The 19372-nt window shown below is 44.6% G+C and overlaps 1 protein-coding gene across 1 annotated transcript in view; it reads left to right on the forward strand.

The window, feature by feature from the left end:
• Window positions 1-686: 686 nt before the first annotated feature.
• The window catches only part of LOC310792340 (E3 ubiquitin-protein ligase mib1-like), a gene marked incomplete at its 3' end in the record, with an annotated part of 31829 nt that continues 13143 nt past the window's right edge, over window positions 687-19372 (forward strand). The window contains exons 1-6 of the mRNA XM_083654062.1: window positions 687-1497; window positions 2126-2297; window positions 8690-8819; window positions 13436-13540; window positions 17480-17546; window positions 18670-18874. Coding sequence (XP_083510188.1) covers window positions 1269-1497; window positions 2126-2297; window positions 8690-8819; window positions 13436-13540; window positions 17480-17546; window positions 18670-18874 — 908 coding nt within the window. The 5' untranslated portion in view covers window positions 687-1268. The remainder of the gene's footprint in view (window positions 1498-2125; window positions 2298-8689; window positions 8820-13435; window positions 13541-17479; window positions 17547-18669; window positions 18875-19372) is intronic.

The raw sequence follows: 19372 nt of genomic DNA on the forward strand, positions 1-19372 counted from the left end.
TGAGCAATAAAATCTTGTATTTAATTTCATCATGTCTTGGTGGATGTTGTGTGACTGGCAGACTGCACAATGGGACCCTGTAGATATAGCTGATCTAGTCCAAAATTGCAAAAGTGGTGTCTGTCAACCACATTTAAAAACAAAACAAAAACAAAAAACATTTGAAAATGTTAGGTATAATTTTACACATCATGGAATTAGATGTGCAATCGAATAAAACATATTAAAACAAAGGTTGGCCTAGTTTGTAGCGGTCACCGTGTCTTCTAAAATGTGTTGTCAATAAGCTTTCATGTTCTGTAGGTTAGTGATACATATTTGTATCAATGCACTGGATGAATCAGTACATTCCATAAGGATATGGAATTGATGGGTTGATGGGATTACTACGGTTCTTGTTCGTATCTCATTGTTTTCATTCTGAAAATGAAAATATTAAACTATCTCGCTGACTGTAGCAGGTAATCAGTCATTTAATTTGTTGATACCAGCTTGGGGTTTGTCCATAGACTGACTGTAAAGGGTTTGTCTCTGCTGTGTTTGCTCCGCCCACCCGGCTGTCAGTCAAGTGACGCCACGAGACAAACAAACCGTTTTTTCCCCCAAACCCAATGTCTTCGTGCGTCGTCGTTTACCTCCGTGCTTTACTAGCTCGTCGTTCGTCTGAACGATGATTGACAATAATGGCGACGCGTTTATTCTGAGTTGACTCCAGGGAGCCATCTGACAAAGAAAACATCTTGGATAGATTTCCAATACATTATGCAACAGCAATAAGGATAGGCTACCACAAAAGGGACTACATTTTGCCCCAACAAGAAGGATTTGTTAACCTGGAAAAGGATTAGCTTGCTAGCGTAACATTAGCTAGCTACTCCGCTAGCTAGCTCGCTAAGTTGAAGAGGTGGCATTCTTTATGTGTGGAGTGGAGGAGAGACTAGACAGCTTGTCTAACATTTCGCTAGCTAGCAATGTGGCTACTTCCTAGGCTCGTTGGGTGATTAACGTTTGTCATTTGGATAAACAATAACGCTACGTAAAGGAGACGCTGGCGCATTGTTAGCGACTAGTTTAGGGAAGAAACTCCGTACTGCTCAACAGCCTTCTTGGGTAGCTAGCTGCCATAGCAAGCTAGCTTTTGTGGCTTGTCCCAGTCTCCCCTGTTGGGACTTGCTCGCAAATTGTCCATCCGGCGCACCGGTAGCTTGCTAGCATACTAGCTGGCTAACTAATACAGTTTGTTGTGGCATTGCGAGATCGTTTCTACAATGACCACCGGCAGGAATAACCGCGTGATGATGGAAGGAGTTGGGGCGAGAGTGATCCGCGGACCCGATTGGAAATGGGGGAAGCAGGATGGAGGAGAGGGGCATGTTGGCACCGTCAGGAGTTTCGAAAGTCCAGAGGAGGTGGTGGTTGTCTGGGATAACGGGACGGCTGCCAACTACCGCTGTTCTGGTGCATACGACGTGAGGATATTTGACAGTGCTCCCACAGGTAGCTCCCTTTGATCATTACCTTTTGTTTGGTGTTTAACTGTGCAACAAAGTTATCTGTGCGAGATATTGATTCTGGCTTTGTTTGCATACATTTTGACTTATTTTGACTGTATAATGTGATGGAATGGATGCTGTCCCAGACAGAAGCAGTTGCATTAAATTAGCAGTGGCTATCATGTATCATTGTGGCTTGTGGCAAATCTTTGACAATTGAAATGTGATTCAGATCACTAACAACTTGTCAGAGATGTAGGCCTATAGGTGTTGTAAAGACATGTACGGTGTACTCTTAGGTAAACCCATACACAGATACTCTTGAATGCATGCAATGAATAAACCTGACAATTCAAGGATGCTGTTTACATGACCACTTGATAATCAGGTAACTCTAGAAATCTGATAATAAACAGTTTATTAGTGTGCATGTAAACACACTCAATGTTAAAAGCAATTCACCACCACCATTTTCACATAATTGTTCTTATTTGTGTTTTTATTTGCACCAGAACCATGTATAAGCTCTGATCTGCATATCTAAACAGATACTTAAGCACTATATTATAATCCAAATTTGATAACAACTCTGTCTAGTACTTACCTACTGTTTCTTACCTACTACTTCTCAGGCATCAAGCATGATGGGACCATGTGTGACACCTGCCGTCAACAGCCCATCATCGGGATTCGCTGGAAGTGTGCTGAGTGTACCAACTACGATCTCTGCACAACATGTTACCATGGAGACAAGCATCATTTGAGACACCGGTTCTACAGGATCACCACCCCGGGCAGTGAGAGGTTAGTTACTCCAGCTCCACCCTGTCATCATGATCCTTCACGTTAGCCCCATCTAAATGATCATGCAAACAATCAAGGTGGATATATAATGGCAAACGCTTCTCCGTTAGTTTGACTTTGTGTTGCTTTCTGTGCATGTGACATTTGAGAGGCATTTTCTGAGCTCTGCCTCACAGGCAGACACAACATGTGGCTACTGCTCCTAGCCCTCTGTTGCCAGGCAACAGCTCAGCCTCGCTTTCAGATCGAGTTGCAGTGTTTTGGCTAAGCCACAAAGCTGACATTTTAAACATATTTATTGCATGTATGGTAAATAGAGTACCGCAGGAATGACATATTTTTGTAGTTGGAAGGCGGAAGTCCCGGACATGTTGGATCATCATCAGGGGAAAAGGCTATGGTGTTTTAGAATGTGTATTTATCTTAAATGCATGAAATAAGGTTTATGGGAGTGGTGTGTTCAGCAGGATCATCTTCACAAACGGGGACCACATTTATGACTTTTGAAACGTTTTCTGAAAATCACGTAAAAAAACGCATTTACGTTTCAAAAGTCATAAAAGTGGTCCACGTTTGTGAAGATTATCCTGCTGAAGAAAGCAGGAAATTACCACTCCCATAAACGTTTGTTAACCACAGACTTTATTTCATGCTTTTTTCCCCCCAATATTTTATTTTTCATTTTCTCTTAAAAATAAAAATGAACAAGCTCAGACACAGGAAAAGAAAAGAAAGAAAAGGCATACATATATGATCAACATTCCAATCTTACAACGTGGTGCTACCAGCAGCGTGAGGTGTTACCAGCAGCCTGAGGTGCTACCAGCAGCGTGAGGTGCTACCAGCAGCGTGAGGTGCTACCAGCAGCGTGAGGTGCTTATGTGCTTGTAAGAGATGTTGTGCATGGGATCCCACGCAAGGGGCCCATGAGAAATCAGCTGGGCGAGTCACTTGTCGCTTTTAACCTCGTCAAAGTAGGCCAGAAATGGGTCCCAGATAGTTGAGAATCTTTTAAGTGAATTGGTCCTCAGGAACCTGAGTCTCTCCATCCGTATAACTGAGATCATCTCCGTCAACCACAGCTGAAAAGAAGGTGGAGATGGGGACTCCCATTCCTACAGAATGAGTCTCTTGGTGACAGTCGTCCTCTGTGTCAGAGACTGTTGCACAGCCGTAGGGAGGAGCAGAGAGGATTCCCAGCACTTATTTCATGCATTTAACTGGAACAACAGTAGACATACTAAGTCATAGTCTGGACATATTCACAGTTATGTAAACAGCCAAGATATAGCCCAATTATTTTACACTTTCAAAGATGTTCTACACAGAGATCAAGGCATGTTAGTTGTGGCGGAAAAAAGCCAGTTCTTTAATTTAATGAACCCAGTGTATTTAGTATTATGTTTGTGTGAATAAGATGATTAAGTAAAATTGGACATTAAATTGTATCGTTGCGCACCACAGTGTCAGTAATTGTGATGATGGGGCTTCATCTATTTGGAGTCTATTTCAACCAAACTCCATTGTGAGGTTCACTGGATGAACGCATGGTCCAACAGCTGGCAGTCTTTTCAACTGAGCGAGACTTCATTTCCCCCGAGACAGTCATTGCATGGTAGCACACAATGGGTGCTGGAGGTGTCCCCTGCTCGCACTCCTCTGACGGTATGGTGGGCTGTTTTGTTATGCTGCAGACGAGGGAGTGGCTGGAGGCCACAAGCTGTTTGCATTGGTTAGACTTGCACTGTCCAGCTGCTACGTCTACCATCAAGGACCACATTGATGTTAGATGGTTAGAGATCTGCCGGATAGTTTATTATTAGCCTTTACCTTTTTGAACGGTTAGACTTGTAGCTGTCCTCCGGAAGTTTAGCGGTTACGATTAATAGCGTCGTCAAATACCCCTTTCACACCAAGGGTCCATCCAGGTTGAGTTGGGGGTATGAAAGGGTTAACCCCGGTTGCCAGACTCGGCATGGCGGGTCGGACCAGAGTCGGAGAAGGGTTCATTTCAATGTGACTGACTGGCACCATCCGGGTTGCTATTTGTTATGCTAATCGATATGCTAATTGTTATGCATCTCTCCCATGTTGGGATGTTGGGTCCTATCTGAATTGTCATGGCCAGGGATTAACCTGTGTTGACTGCCTTGGTGTGAATTGACAAAAGAAGAGTTGAACATGGGTCAAGTAACCCTGGTCCGACCCTGGTCGTTGGTATGAAAGTGGTAAGAGTAAATTCAGTTTGGTGGAAATTACCATCTGACTACCTGACCAGGCGCTCTTCATTTGCATTGCCAGTGCCATGATGGTTATGGATAGCATGGGTAGGAATTGTCAGTAAGTTCAAAGTGTGATATTATCACACAAATATTGCAATTCTTCAACATTATATGTCATGATATATTATACACTCCAATGTGTGATTGCATATGACTACAGTAAAAAAAAAGAAAGGAGCAGAAATAGTATTCCGGAGAGCATTAGAAAGTCAAAATGTGGTGATGCCAACATGTCATCAGTGAGTGATGGTGTCGGCGACGTCATCTGTGGGTGAGGCCATGCTGTGTCTGTCTGGGCTGTCTGTGATTGTTGCAATCAGGGTGCCTTTGTTTCTGCCATCAGGGTGCTTGGTTTCGCAGAGGCTTTTCCTGAGAATTGCCATCCAGTTTGCAGGGTTTTGTGTGATTTTGTTGTTGTTGTTGCGGTGGGGTTGCGGGAGCTGGCGTGGATTGCAGGATTGCAATTCCCCCCAACCCTATCTAGTGGCAACTTAACAGTATGTGATGTTTTTTTCTCAGGGGCTGGCGGGAATTGCAAGCTGAGGAGCCTGTGTTGCCATTTTTTTGTGGAGAGATCGGGGGAGTTTTGGGGGGCCGCAGGAATGATGAATATGAATATAAATCAATGTTGTGGAGATTGGTTGGATTTGTGTTGATTGCTGCGATCGCGAGATTGCGACTACCTGGAGGGACTGATAAGTCTTTCGCAATCAGCTCTTATGAATTGTTACTGTTATATATTGTTCTTTTACATTAGGGTTTTGTATAATACCGGTGTGTGTACTGTGTGTATATATATATATATATATATATATATATATATATATATATATATATATATATATATATATATATTAGGGATGTTCATTTTGAAAAATTTCCAAAATCGATAATCGGTGAAAATTAACGATCAATTATCGATTATCGATCATATTAATACTTAGAAAATTTTCAATTTAAATTTTTTTTTTTTTAATACAAAATGAATGCCTATGGCAGAAAATACGAAAGACAACGTGTTCTCCTCAATGAACTCTTTATTTCAATGTGTCTCCTCTCCAACACTGCTGTCCCCGGCGCATGCCGGTGTGAATTCCCCATGTTTAAAACAGTTTTGTTGGCACAAAGGCCTGTGCCCAGCCAGAAAACTAGAGAGACTAGGAAAAAGAGGTCAATAATGATTTGTCCCTCACAACTCGGACGCATCGACGACAGTTGTGTGTGGGGTTGCTTTTCTAGCTCCATGTTGTACTGTGGTTCTCTCAGCCACATCCTCACTGTCTTTGAGCTGTACCGTTACATTCATTACTGTTTTTAACCATTTTAAACATCTTGTAAATAGTTTTCATGACCGTGTGATCTTCTTATGCCTCCGCCGGCGATAGCCAGGCCGCAGGCATTATGGATTTGGGTTGGCCGTCTGTCCGATGAGGCAAATGTGCCTCAAACGTCGACTTGGACTCGAGGATGAACTGATTACCGTAAATTCCGGACTATAAGCCGCGGCTTTTTTCCCGTTTTTTGGCCCCTGCGGCTTATATAACGGTGCGTCTTATCTATGGATTTTTTCAGAAAAAAAAAAAAAAAATACAAATAAAATCTCTCTTTTTTAGCACTCTTTCTAACTATAAATCCACTTCTGTTTTAATTTCCTCTCTTGCCCTCTTTTCACCACACCGCGGACACTGTGTGCACTGTAAAAATAAACAACGGTGGTGTTGTGTTATGTTGTTTTGTTGAAATGTTACGGTAATACGGTAAATGGGAGCTTCCTCAAACAGCCATCTCTTTCCCGACAATCCCCTCTGTGCGTGACCACTTACATATGGTAATTACGGTAAGCAAACGGCCACTCTGCCATCAACTCCCTCCCCCGACTACCAGGAGAAAATCACAAACTTCGGCGAATTCACACAAAGGAAGATCAAGGAATATTCCATCGAACCGGAGCAGATCATAAATATGGATGAAGTGCCTTTGACGTTCGACCTGCCACTCACTCGGACTGTTAACAAGAAGCGCCCTGGAGGATTCTTTCACCAAAAAAAAGCTTTGCTCGTTCTCGACAGCATGAGAACGAGCAGTAGAAGCAACACTCTCACTTACCATGGGGAAGGTACGCAGAAATTCACACGACGCAGCCTCCAAGTTGAAAGCAGTCAATCTCGCATTAAAAGAGGGAAACAGAGCAGCCGCGCGTAACCTGGGCATCGATGAGTCAATGGTGAGGCGTTGGACGGTGCAGCAGGAGGAACTGTCTCAGCACGGAATATTATAGGAGTGTGAAAACATCCACAATCACCAACGGGTTCCAAAACGCTGGACTGCTGCGGGATGAAGAGGATGCCGCCACAGCTGGCGCTGAGGGCCGTCAGAGGCTTCAGAGGCTGTTCGATGCCGACAGTGATGAAGAGGAGTTCGTTGGTTTTGAGTGACAATGAAGGAGAGAGGAGAGTGGTTGACGAAGCCACCCTGAACCTGTTCGTTTCCGACACTGAAGATGAGGACTTTGGTGGTTTCAGTACGCAGGAAGAAGAGGAAGACGAGGATTAGTGACTTGACTTCTCTGGTTACAGGTTTGCTGCACATATAGCCTATTGTTGTGTGATTTTGTCTGGGGATTAGTGACCTGACTTTTGTTTTGTTTTGTTGAAATGTTAATAAATGGGAGCTTCCCCAAACAGCCATCGCTTTCCCGACATTCCTCTCTGTGCACGAACCCTTTCATATGGTAATTAAACATCAAAACACCCGCGGCTTATAGACCGGTGCGGCTTATAGAAGAAAAAAATAGTCAATTTTGGTCCCGCGGCTTATAGACCGGTGCGTCTTATAGTCCGGAATTTACGGGATTTTGGTGGTCAAAGTTCAAGGTCACTGTGACCTCACGAACACCATTCCCAAGTTCGTTAACGCGATATCTCAAGAACGGCTTCATGGAATTTCTTCCAATTTCGCTCAACCGTCGACTTGCATGCAAGGAGGAAACGATTAGATTTTGGTGGTCAAAAGTCATGGTCACTGTGACCTCTCGAACGCCATTTTCAAGCTTGTTAACGCGATATCTCAGGAATGTCTTGATGGAATTTCTTCGAATTTGCCTCAAACGTCCACTTGGACTCAAGGATGAACTGATTAGATTTTGGTGGTCAAAGGTCAAAGTTCAAGGTCACTGTGACCTCACAACCATGCGTTTCATGCTCGTTAACGCGATATCTCAGGAATGCCTTGATGGAATTTCATCCAATTTTCCTCAAACATCCACTTGGACTCAAGGATGAACTGATTCGATTTTGCTGGTTAAAGATCAAAGTTCAAGGTCATTGTGACCTCACTAACCCCATTTCCAAGCTCTTTAACGCGATATCTCAGGAACGCCTTGACGGAATTTAATCAAATTTGCCTCAAATATCGACTTGGACTCAAGCATGAACTGATTAGATTTTGTTGGTCAAAGGTCAAGGTCACTGTGACCTCACAAACGCCATTTTCAAGCTTGGTAACGGCATATCTCAATAACACCATGACCAAATTCGTCGTTCTAGTTGAACTTTATCACAGCATTTTAATCTTTTTAACAGACGATGCACTGTTTACTGTTTTAAACTTCGAACAGTAGTGTATTAGTAGGGTACTCCTTTCAACATGTCACTTGTTTGTTTCTTTCTTTAGTTCGGTTTTATGTGAGATATTTTTGTAAGCCCCTTGGGTTCACCAGCTATGACTTAATTTGTTTTTCTTCTTTTTTCCCAACATTGTATTTTATGACTTTTATCGCATCTTTTTTTATCACTTTGCTTCTAGGTTCAATCATGGTGCAAACTAAACCTAAGCACTTTTACTCGATCTGTTCCTCTTCACCCCGCTCGTGGTTTTGCTTATTTCTCGCAGAAGAGATTCTTGAGAATTGTGGGCTGGATGACTGATGATACCGTCATAAAAATAGCGTAACAGTGCTTTCTTCTTGTTGACACCAGTAACTTAAGCCAGTGCCATGTTGTGTTCTTTGGTTGAATACTGTTGCATATTCTTATCTCTGACAGAGTCACCCGAGTATTCCAAATGACAAGAATTGCATCTTCAACGAGGAACCTGTGTTTCTTTGTGCAGAGTGCTTTTGGAGTCTCGCCGCAAGTCAAAGAAAATCACAGCCAGAGGGATCTTCACCGGTGGCCGTGTGGTGAGAGGAGTGGACTGGCAGTGGGAAGACCAGGATGGAGGCAACGGGAGGAGAGGAAAGGTAGGACACCAGGTGGAGGAGAGATCCTGTAACTGTGCTGTTTACTCCCCAGGCTCAAACATGTGTAGTATGCTTATATTGACTACTTCTGACCATGAGCTGAATATACAATGAGAGTAGGCAAGGAGTTTAGCCAGTGCCTGGGGGAGAGGAAAATGCCATCAGCCTGTCATCTTGTCTCTTTGCTCTGGCACTTGCCCTCTCAATTCTCCATGATGCTTTTGGACCTCAGAGTTAGTCAAGGTCCCAGGCAGCCATTCTGAATTGTTCAGAGCAGATGCAGCATTGAATTGTATGCTCTTTCATTCCTTTTGGAAGCAGATTTCTTGGCCTGAAAAATGATTAATACATTACTTTCCGTACAGTTGGGGTGGCTCATTTTAAGGGCACTTACACTCACTGGAAACATACACTCAATGTCCACATCAAGAGCCAGCAGCCTAGCCTAGACCAGGGGGCACTGTTCCTGAAATTGATCTGTACACCTGTGATGTCACAGGTATGCACACTAGTCACCTTTAGGTCAGTGGTTCTCAAAGGGGGGTCTGGGGACCCCCAGGGGTCCTTGAGGGGGTTTGAAGGGGTCCCCAGCAAAAAAGGGGATACATTATTTACTTCACTATAATTCCATCCATACTGTAAGTAACACAATGACAGAAGGTATGACTATTTTGGACTAGTTACTTTCTGTAATAAAACATCTAAAAGCTAAATTCTTATCAGATGGGGGTCCGTGGTCTAGTTTCTTTCAGTTTAGAGGTCCTTGAGGTGAATATAATTATGTTGAGAACCACTACTTTAGGTGAGAGTCACCTTTTTCATCCCCAAATAGGACGAGTCATGTCTGATAACTCTGATTTATCTGTGGTGTTATGGCTGTTCTGGTATCTGTCACCTTTTTCACTATCCATGACTTTGCATGCCTGTGTGTCAGCCCCAGCAGAACGTCCAGCAACAAGTGATGTCACAGCAGGTGTTGAACACCTATTTAGAAGGCCACCTTTTTCTCCATATTTCTGTCCTGGGGGCCTCTTACAAATATTGTTTTTTTGGGGGGGGGGGGGTATTTTTTCATTCTAATCATAAGCTCCCCCAAAAAAGAAAGAAAGCACCATGCTCTTTGACACGTTTGTGCATCTCAGCCAAGTGGTTAGTTAGTATCAAAGGTTTGTGTAATAGCTATAATATGCTGTGTGCAAATTTGGTGCAGGTCGGACCAACTTTCTGAGAGAAATAGCCAACAAAAAGTTCCACATTGGTGAAAACTGAACTTAACACATTAAGTGCCAGAGACGACCTAACTCGTCTTACATAATCCAGCGCTTAAGTGCCAAGGACGAGCTAACTCGTCTTACATAAACATTTTTTTTTTTTGACGGTGGGACATCAATCAACCCCTTTTACATCTTCGAGATAACTATTTGGAGCAAGAGCATGTGTGTAATCTATTTTACCGACCACTAAGTGGCGACAGAGACCGAGAGAAGCCACAGCCACGGGACCCAAAAGCAGCCGCCTCCCGCGGAAATGGCTTGGCGATTTTACAGTCAGAAGCCCGGACACACACACAGAACGGACAGAGATCTCTTCCCCCCAGAGCCGCGGACCAACGCGCGAACACACACACACACACACACACACACACACACACACACACACACCGCGGGAGCAAGCCATTCAAGGAAATGGCTTGGCGATTTTACAGTAATCCATTTCAGACTCGTCCCCGCACGCAGGCAAGCAGGCAGGCAGGCACGCAGACAGACAGGCAGGCAGCACAACGCGCTTCTGACACGCCCGCTGTTAGGAGGAAGGAGGAGAAGACACACGGAGGGAGGAGTTTGAATGAGAGGGGTGTTTCCTGTTGTTATGGAGGAAATTACTGTTCAAAACTATTGTTTAGAATGTCTGACGGTCTTACTGATGCCAAAAATGAATGGTTAAAGTGACTGTTTCACAAAAAGCCATTTATCTCTGAATAAATTTCCAGACGCTGAAACCATGCTGTACTCAACGGCTAATATCTACATAACTACTAACTCTGCAAACTAACTCTTTTAGACAGAGAAAGCACACATTCTATTAGTTATTTTTAGATGATTGGTGTTCATGAATTCTTAACAGAAAAGAATCCTCGGCTGTTCTAAAATGAGCCAGAATCGTCAAAAACACCCCTGGCACAACTTACCTACAGGAATGAAAACATGGCTGGCATTCAATGTGTTAAAATGAAAACCGATATGTATTTTGTAATGAGCTACAGAATCTGAGGGGCATTTTATTCTCTCAGATTTTTCCCAGTCGACATGCGCCCCACACTTTGAAAACCACTGAACTAGTGGATTGTGTCAATGAAAAACTTTCTTTATTCCTTGGTTTCATCCCACGCATTCTTATTCATCTTTACTGAAAATATAGACAGGCGTCCTTGCTATAGTTCATTCCAGGCTTAAATACAATCATTAGGGTAATACAATGTCGGATGAGGTTGCATTTGTTTAACATAGTCTATTTATATTTATACTGCAACAGTGCTATAAAGTAATTGCTTGTATTTTGTACATTTTATTGTGTACTCTGGTCCAGAGCCCAAAGTATTCAATTTAAGAGCCCCTGCAGGCAATTGAAGACTTCATTTTGCTGTGTTATTTAATGGCATATCTCATTATTGTTTTATGATGCTGTAAGCAATATGCTCTCCAGAAAACTGCTATTAGCCCACATGTCCTGCAGCTTAGATGTGCCGTTAGTTTACTGTGAATATTACCTCCTAAGGCTCATTAATCAATTACCTCTGGAAAGGGCCTGAAAATAATCTTAACGATTAGAATTCTGTATTTACTTAACCGGTAATTAAATAATTAATTTACTGTACTACTACTCTGCTCCTGAGACTTTCTCAATATTATGAGAAAGTGGTGTGCTACTTCAGGTGGAGTGAAATTTGTTTAATGTACAAATCCTGACTATCTCTTTTTGAATTGGTGTTTGCAGTTCTAAATCTGATAAGAGAAATAAGAAATATTACTCTTCATCATCCTTTTCACACGTTTGATATCTACAGCGGCCAAGGGATCTTTTCAAATTGAAGCTGTAAGCCTCTATTCCTTTGCCATTGTCTATTTTATGTCCATACCACATTGTTTCCCTCAGGTTGTGAGCTGGTCCTTAGAGCCAAGTCTGGTATAACACAAGTCGTCATAGTATAGTACAAATAGCAGCACGTTAGGAGAAGCACAGTTTTGTGCTAGGTGTGCTTGTGTGCACAGTGTGGCAGTGCTTGATGATATTCTGGATCATCTCTATTCTTTGTAGGAGTTCGCTGCAAACAAGTGGTCACAGAGGTGTAATAAAAATGTTCTTAGAGATTTGGAAACTGTAGCCAACAGGTGAAGGGGGGGGGCAATAAAAAGTTGAGTTTATTTAATCTAAAATTGCGATACGATGAGAATCAAGACAGAATCAAATTGTTCAGTCTCTGCCGATTCACACTGCTAATATTCCCCTGTAGTTAGGGAATGAAACTTCCCTCTAGGTGTAAACGCAGTGATGGTGCAGCATACAGAACTGCACACAGCGCAGCCTATAGATTAACTACTTGGGCGTGCCAATGACTTTCAGCTATTCTCTCACTGCACCCAGTCTGTGTGGCCGTGGTAGATAAAGCTGAAACTCTGAGAGTGCAGATTGCTGCATTACGTACTGGGTAGATGTATAGACCAATTCTACAGAAACCGTTTTGAGATGGCAAAGCAGGAAGTAAAGCAGATGTAACCTATACCATTCATTATGGTTCCATTCCTTTTAGGTGTCCCAGTGCCAGGGCCTTCGTTATGTTATTGGTTACACCTGTCTTACTTCCTGCTTTACCACCACCAAAACAGTTGATGTGAAGAGGGCCTATAGCAGAGATGGTAAAGCAGATGTAACCAGTACCAATTAATTATGGTTCCATTCCATTTAGGTGTTCCAGTGCCAGGGGCTTTGTTATGTTATTGGTTACACCTGTGTTACGTCCTGCTTTGCTGAAGTTGCCATTTAGTAGCTCACCCTGCACTCTGACCAATTAGTATTATTACATCATGGAGTTTTACCCTGTAAAATACCTCTTTGAAACCTCCCGCAGAGGGAAAAAAACCTGTCTCTACTTACGAGACATTAGTTTGATTTTTCAAAATGCCAAAACATTTGTTGACTTAACAATTTCCACAGAATTCTGACGCAAACTCCATCTTAAAGGAACACTCCGCCAATTTTCAATCAGCTTCGTATCATTACAAAATCAGTAGTACTGTATATCATAAAACTGTAAACAGTTTTACAGGCATTCATTTAGTTTGACAGTTATTGAGAGTTGATTTGAGTTAAGTTGTGGACCAGTGATGTCATTCATGCACAAATGACATCACTGGTCCACAATGAACTGAACTCAAATCAACTCTCAATAACTGTCAAACTAAATTAATGCCTGTAATTTATTTTTTTTACTTTTGGATATGCTACAACGCTGGTTGAAAATCGGCGGAGTGTTCCTTTAACTACCTCGATTTAATGTTTGTTTGTTTTTATGTTTTGTTTTCTGTCTTCCTAATCTCAAGCGTCCCCTTCCTCCACAGGTGACAGAGATCCAGGACTGGAGTGCGGCCAGCCCTCACAGCGCTGCCTACGTCCTGTGGGACAATGGGGCCAAAAACCTGTACAGAGTCGGCTTCGAGGGCATGGTGAGCAAACTTCCAGCCTGACGCTCGCTCGCTCGCTCACTCACACTCCCTCACTCCCTCATACACACACACACACACACACACACACACACACACACACACACACACACACACACACACACACACAGACACAGTCTTACAAAAGATCAGCTGTCAGGTGGCTTTTGTGTTGTGACCACAGGGCCAGGGCTCTTTCTTGTGCTGCCAGGCCTTTGTGAGAGTAGTGCAGCCAGCGTGTGTGAGGCACCATTGTGCAGGCAGCTGGAAGAGCAGGGTATCTACATGAGAAAGGCAATCTGTTCCTTTCTGCTGTTGAGGGGAAGAGAGTGAACATGGAGGTCAGTTTAGGGGGGGCGGGGGGGGGGGGGGGGCATCCTCTTGGCGTTGTTGGGGCTGCAGCTACACACGCGCCTCAAACGAAAAGCATCTTTCTCATTGGTGGAGACCAGCCATGCCTTTTACGAAGGGGGCCAATCGGGTTCCTCGGCTGTGTAACAGATTTGTCCTTTTGTTATTCTAAATAGATTTAAATGGTTTTGAGGGAAAGGTAGACGGCATCTGCCTCTGGATTAAACAAGTCATGGATTATTAGACCCCCCATCTTGACAGTTGTAACTTGGCTTTGTGTCTTGATTAAGACAATGGGGGGAAAACCCCACGCACAAGTACAAAGGCACTGCAGCAGACTGTACGTGACAAAGAAAACACCTTTCCCTATGTTGTAATGACTAGTTGGTGCATATAGTGTCACTCTCAATTGGCTACTAAATGCACTTTTATCATTCATTCTCAAATACACTGCTACCGCATGCGCTAGGACGTGTCATCAGTGATGTTATCTGGGGTCGTTAGGTGTTTCGGGTCTGTCAACATCATACACCCTCGCCCAGTAGACCCAGCCGAGGCCAATTAAGACCCCGACTCACGTCCCAGAAGCCGCTACGGATCAGCCTTACTACTCTATCTGCAACGTTGCCCGCGGGAGGGGTAAAAAGAACCCAATCCGCTGCAATAGAGCTAGTGCTACGCCGCAGTATTGGCCCTTCGGTGCATGGAGGATCTAGGCTCTGTGGGTTTCTCCCGGCCGTGCTCCTCCTTCGTCTCACCAGACCCCCCTTATGTCAAAGGCAATCCAGAGGCTGAAGGGATGCCTCAAGGACGCCCCAAGAGGGCCTGTGCGCTGCACGTCATTTACCTGCGTCGAGCACCTTGCTCTAGCCTGGAGGACCCCAGGCCGCGCCGATCTTGCGCAGATTTTCAGGAGGCTAATCCGTAGCGTTTGTGGATTTCTCCCTCACGAGAGAGCCAAGATGGGGTGCTAATCCCATCCCGTACCGGGTTGCCGTCTCTCCGGCCGTCAACTGTCTCTCCAGCTCGTCACCAAACTATACTTGGTTGTCACCTAGTCTTTCCTAAGTGTCACCGGCCAGAGGCAAGCCAGGATTCTACATTCTCAAATACACTGCTACCGCATGCGCTAGGACGTGTCATCAGTGATGTTATCTGGGGTCGTTAGGTGTTTCGGGTCTGTCAACATCATACACCCTCGCCCAGTAGACCCAGCCGAGGCCAATTAAGACCCCGACTCACGTCCCAGAAGCCGCTACGGATCAGCCTTACTACTCTATCTGCAACGTTGCCCGCGGGAGGGGTAAAAAGAACCCAATCCGCTGCAATAGAGCTAGTGCTACGCCGCAGTATTGGCCCTTCGGTGCATGGAGGATCTAGGCTCTGTGGGTTTCTCCCGGCCGTGCTCCTCCTTCGTCTCACCAGACCCCCCTTATGTCAAAGGCAATCCAGAGGCTGAAGGGATGCCTCAAGGACGCCCCAAGAGGGCCTGTGCGCTGCACGTCATTTACCTGCGTCGAGCACCTTGCTCTAGCCTGGAGGACCCCAGGCCGCGCCGATCTTGCGCAGATTTTCAGGAGGCTAATCCGTAGCGTTTGTGGATTTCTCCCTCACGAGAGAGCCAAGATGGGGTGCTAATCCCATCCCGTACCGGGTTGCCGTCTCTCCGGCCGTCAACTGTCTCTCCAGCTCGTCACCAAACTATACTTGGTTGTCACCTAGTCTTTCCTAAGTGTCACCGGCCAGAGGCAAGCCAGGATTCTACATTCTCAAATACACTGCTACCGCATGCGCTAGGACGTGTCATCAGTGATGTTATCTGGGGTCGTTAGGTGTTTCGGGTCTGTCAACATCATACACCCTCGCCCAGTAGACCCAGCCGAGGCCAATTAAGACCCCGACTCACGTCCCAGAAGCCGCTACGGATCAGCCTTACTACTCTATCTGCAACGTTGCCCGCGGGAGGGGTAAAAAGAACCCAATCCGCTGCAATAGAGCTAGTGCTACGCCGCAGTATTGGCCCTTCGGTGCATGGAGGATCTAGGCTCTGTGGGTTTCTCCCGGCCGTGCTCCTCCTTCGTCTCACCAGACCCCCCTTATGTCAAAGGCAATCCAGAGGCTGAAGGGATGCCTCAAGGACGCCCCAAGAGGGCCTGTGCGCTGCACGTCATTTACCTGCGTCGAGCACCTTGCTCTAGCCTGGAGGACCCCAGGCCGCGCCGATCTTGCGCAGATTTTCAGGAGGCTAATCCGTAGCGTTTGTGGATTTCTCCCTCACGAGAGAGCCAAGATGGGGTGCTAATCCCATCCCGTACCGGGTTGCCGTCTCTCCGGCCGTCAACTGTCTCTCCAGCTCGTCACCAAACTATACTTGGTTGTCACCTAGTCTTTCCTAAGTGTCACCGGCCAGAGGCAAGCCAGGATTTATCCAGCACTTTTAATGTAATTTTGTACTTTTTAATGCAATTTTTACTTGTGTAATTGCTATATTCTGTTTTTACTGTTGTTGATCATACGTGCTATTATGTTGCTGTCTCTTTTTTAACCCTGTCCACTTGCTGCTGTAGCACTGAAATTTCCCCTTGTGGGACGAATAAAGGATTATCTTATTTTATCTTATCTTAAAGCAGCTACGAGCAACTTTTTCGATTGTTATTAAACAGTATAAATTTAATATCAATGCATCACATCTTACCTCTAATAGTCGACGAGACCAACGCAGAGTAGTCTCCCTTGAACCCCGAGTGAATCGGCCAGTGTTAGTCTGTCTGTGGCCAGGGAAGATCAGGAAGTGAAATGAAACGGTTTGCAGCAGCCACTTCGGCCATAACCACAAAATAACTTCCAAAAAACCTGTTAGAATATAACGAGAGATGTTCCCGAGAGTATGCGTGGCGTTCACATTGTTTATGCTATGTTGCTAGGCAGCGCGAACGGCGTAGGCAGGCAGCTGCATTTCACTTCCGGGTTTCACTTCCGCGTTTCACTTCCGGGTTTAGCCGGTCCGGCGGTAAGGAGAGAGAGAGAGAGAGAGCCCCCTGTTGACGCGAGTTTAGACAGACACAGACTTAATAATCACCTAAGGGAGCAATCTCTGATTCACACGGCTTTGGTCTCAGCTACTATTATAGGTAAGATGTGATGCATCAATATTGTAATTATACTGTTTAATAACAATCGAAAAAGTTGCTCGTAGCTGCTTTAAATTCAAAATCTAATCTGGTGGCCGGGGACATTAGCATAGATTGGTTGAGCCTTGTGTCACTGGAGACGGTAGGGTCCCATCAGTTCAGAGAAATGCCTGCACTGCCTCGTAATCATCTCTGCCCTCCAACTCTTGCCACAGTAGCTGCACATCTGACTCATCACAAAGCACAGAACGCTCTCGCTCTCCAGCAATGTAATGTTTCCTTGTCCTTGCTCGCCCTTAGGCTACTGCAATTGTTAGTATTCTAGTACGCTACTACAGAGCCATTGCAGCTTGAAGTGTGCGACTTCTCAGTGGCATAATTCACGATCATGCTCCTTCTCTGGAATGGAATTACCCCCCCAGCTAATTATCTCCTTTCCTTCCCTCTCGTCTCCCTCAAGTCGGACCTGAAATGCGTCCAGGATGCCAAAGGCGGGTCGTTTTACCGAGACCACTGTCCCGTGCTCGGTAAGTAAGCCAGTGATCTGTGTCCATCGTCATTAATGCACCAATTCTTCTCACCTATCGTTCTGGTGCAGTGAATTCCAAGGACATTATGGAGAGCGTCCTTTGCAGTTGACTTTGCCGGGCCACTAGGTGGCAGCAGCACACAGGCACTCGGCTGCCTTAAGAGGCGAGTGCAGACCCCGCAGGTCATGCAGTTTCAGTATTCCAAGAATTCCAGGAATGAAATGTCTCTCTCTAGTAGCTTATTGGTCAGGGATGCACGGGGCCGGGCTTGGCAACAGATCCAACACTGCAGCAAAAGCCACCTTAAGTTTGATTGTGTCATTATTCACACATCCCAGTGATTTTTCAAGTGTGTAAGTGTATTCCATACAGCAGTGCTGCACCTGCACATGCAGAAATGTTACACATCTAGTATCTAGGGGGGGAAATCCCCAGAGGCCCCCACAATATGATATTATCACGATACTTAAGTCCCAATGTGATATTATTGCGATGTTAAAAGATTGATACTTGGCGTCCGCGTATCGATACCATATTGCCATGCAAAATATAACGATACTATGCTGTATCGATTTTCCCCTCCACCCCTAGTGTTATCGGTGCAATATGTCCAAGTATCAAGTCCTTAGTCTACCGTTATGTTTTGTGTCTATATGTTTTTTTTAAATCCACGGTAGGTACGTTTGAAAGAAACCAGGACGACTAATAAACAGAGATGCCTGAACCTCCACATTTCAATTGAAAGTAAATTACCAGAGCAAGGGTGCAATCAATATTGCTGAGATGTACATATTTTGTTTCTCCAACATATGAATTCTAGCAAGATGTCACCTTGTGAAACCTGCCTACATGGGCTTTAATTGTATAGCTTGAATATGAGGGAACTATATTATTATACTTGGATGTAGACACATTTATTTTTCCTCTTCAAAACAATGTTGATTTTATACTTTCATGCTGTAGTGTTATTGTCTCTCCACATTCATGCTAGTAAACCCCTTGAGATTGAATGGAAAATGGAATCTTTTCAACCGACTTTATTTTCACAACTTAAGCGCTCCACAAATATTAATACACTTTTATTAGCAATACACTTCACTTTCCCTCCCGTATCTTCCAGGTGAGCAGAATGGCAACAGGAATCCCGGAGGTCTTCAGATTGGAGACCTGGTCAACATCGACCTGGACCTAGAGATTGTCCAGTCCCTGCAGCATGGCCACGGGGGGTGGACCGACGGCATGTACGAGACCCTCACCACCACTGGAACGGTCTGCGGCATAGACGAGGACCACGACATTGTGGTGCAGTACCCCAGTGGGAACAGGTGAGGCCCAAGGACACGGCACACTACTCCCTCAGATGGGTTGGCTCCCACTGAATGGGACGGATGAAAAATGCAAGTTGGCCTGGTGTTTCCTGGCAGCGCTGCTCCTCGTCTGCGTAGCTCCCTATGCGTTGTGATTTAGGTCTCCATTTGATGCGTCTCATGGCGATGTAATAAATATATGAACCCTTCATGTGAACGGTCAAACTAGATAATGGTTTATAACACTTTATTATCACAGTTTATTTATCAAAAAGAAAGTAAAAGTTCTGTTGTTATATGAACCTATTCATCTTCACACCTTAGCTGCAAATTTTCACACAACATCCACAGTCTAGTCTGCTTCTGTATTCACAAAGAACAACGGTGTCCACTACCCAGTCTTACTACTCATTAATCTCCTTTTTTGGCATGTATAGTATTGGAAAAACGATATAAAAAAGATAAAAGAAAAATCGTATCTAGCCAAACATCTGATATATATGTTTTTATCACCAC

This window comes from Poromitra crassiceps (genome assembly GCF_964638095.1).
Source record: "Poromitra crassiceps genome assembly, chromosome: 17".
Taxonomy (NCBI): Eukaryota; Metazoa; Chordata; class Actinopteri; order Beryciformes; family Melamphaidae; genus Poromitra; species Poromitra crassiceps.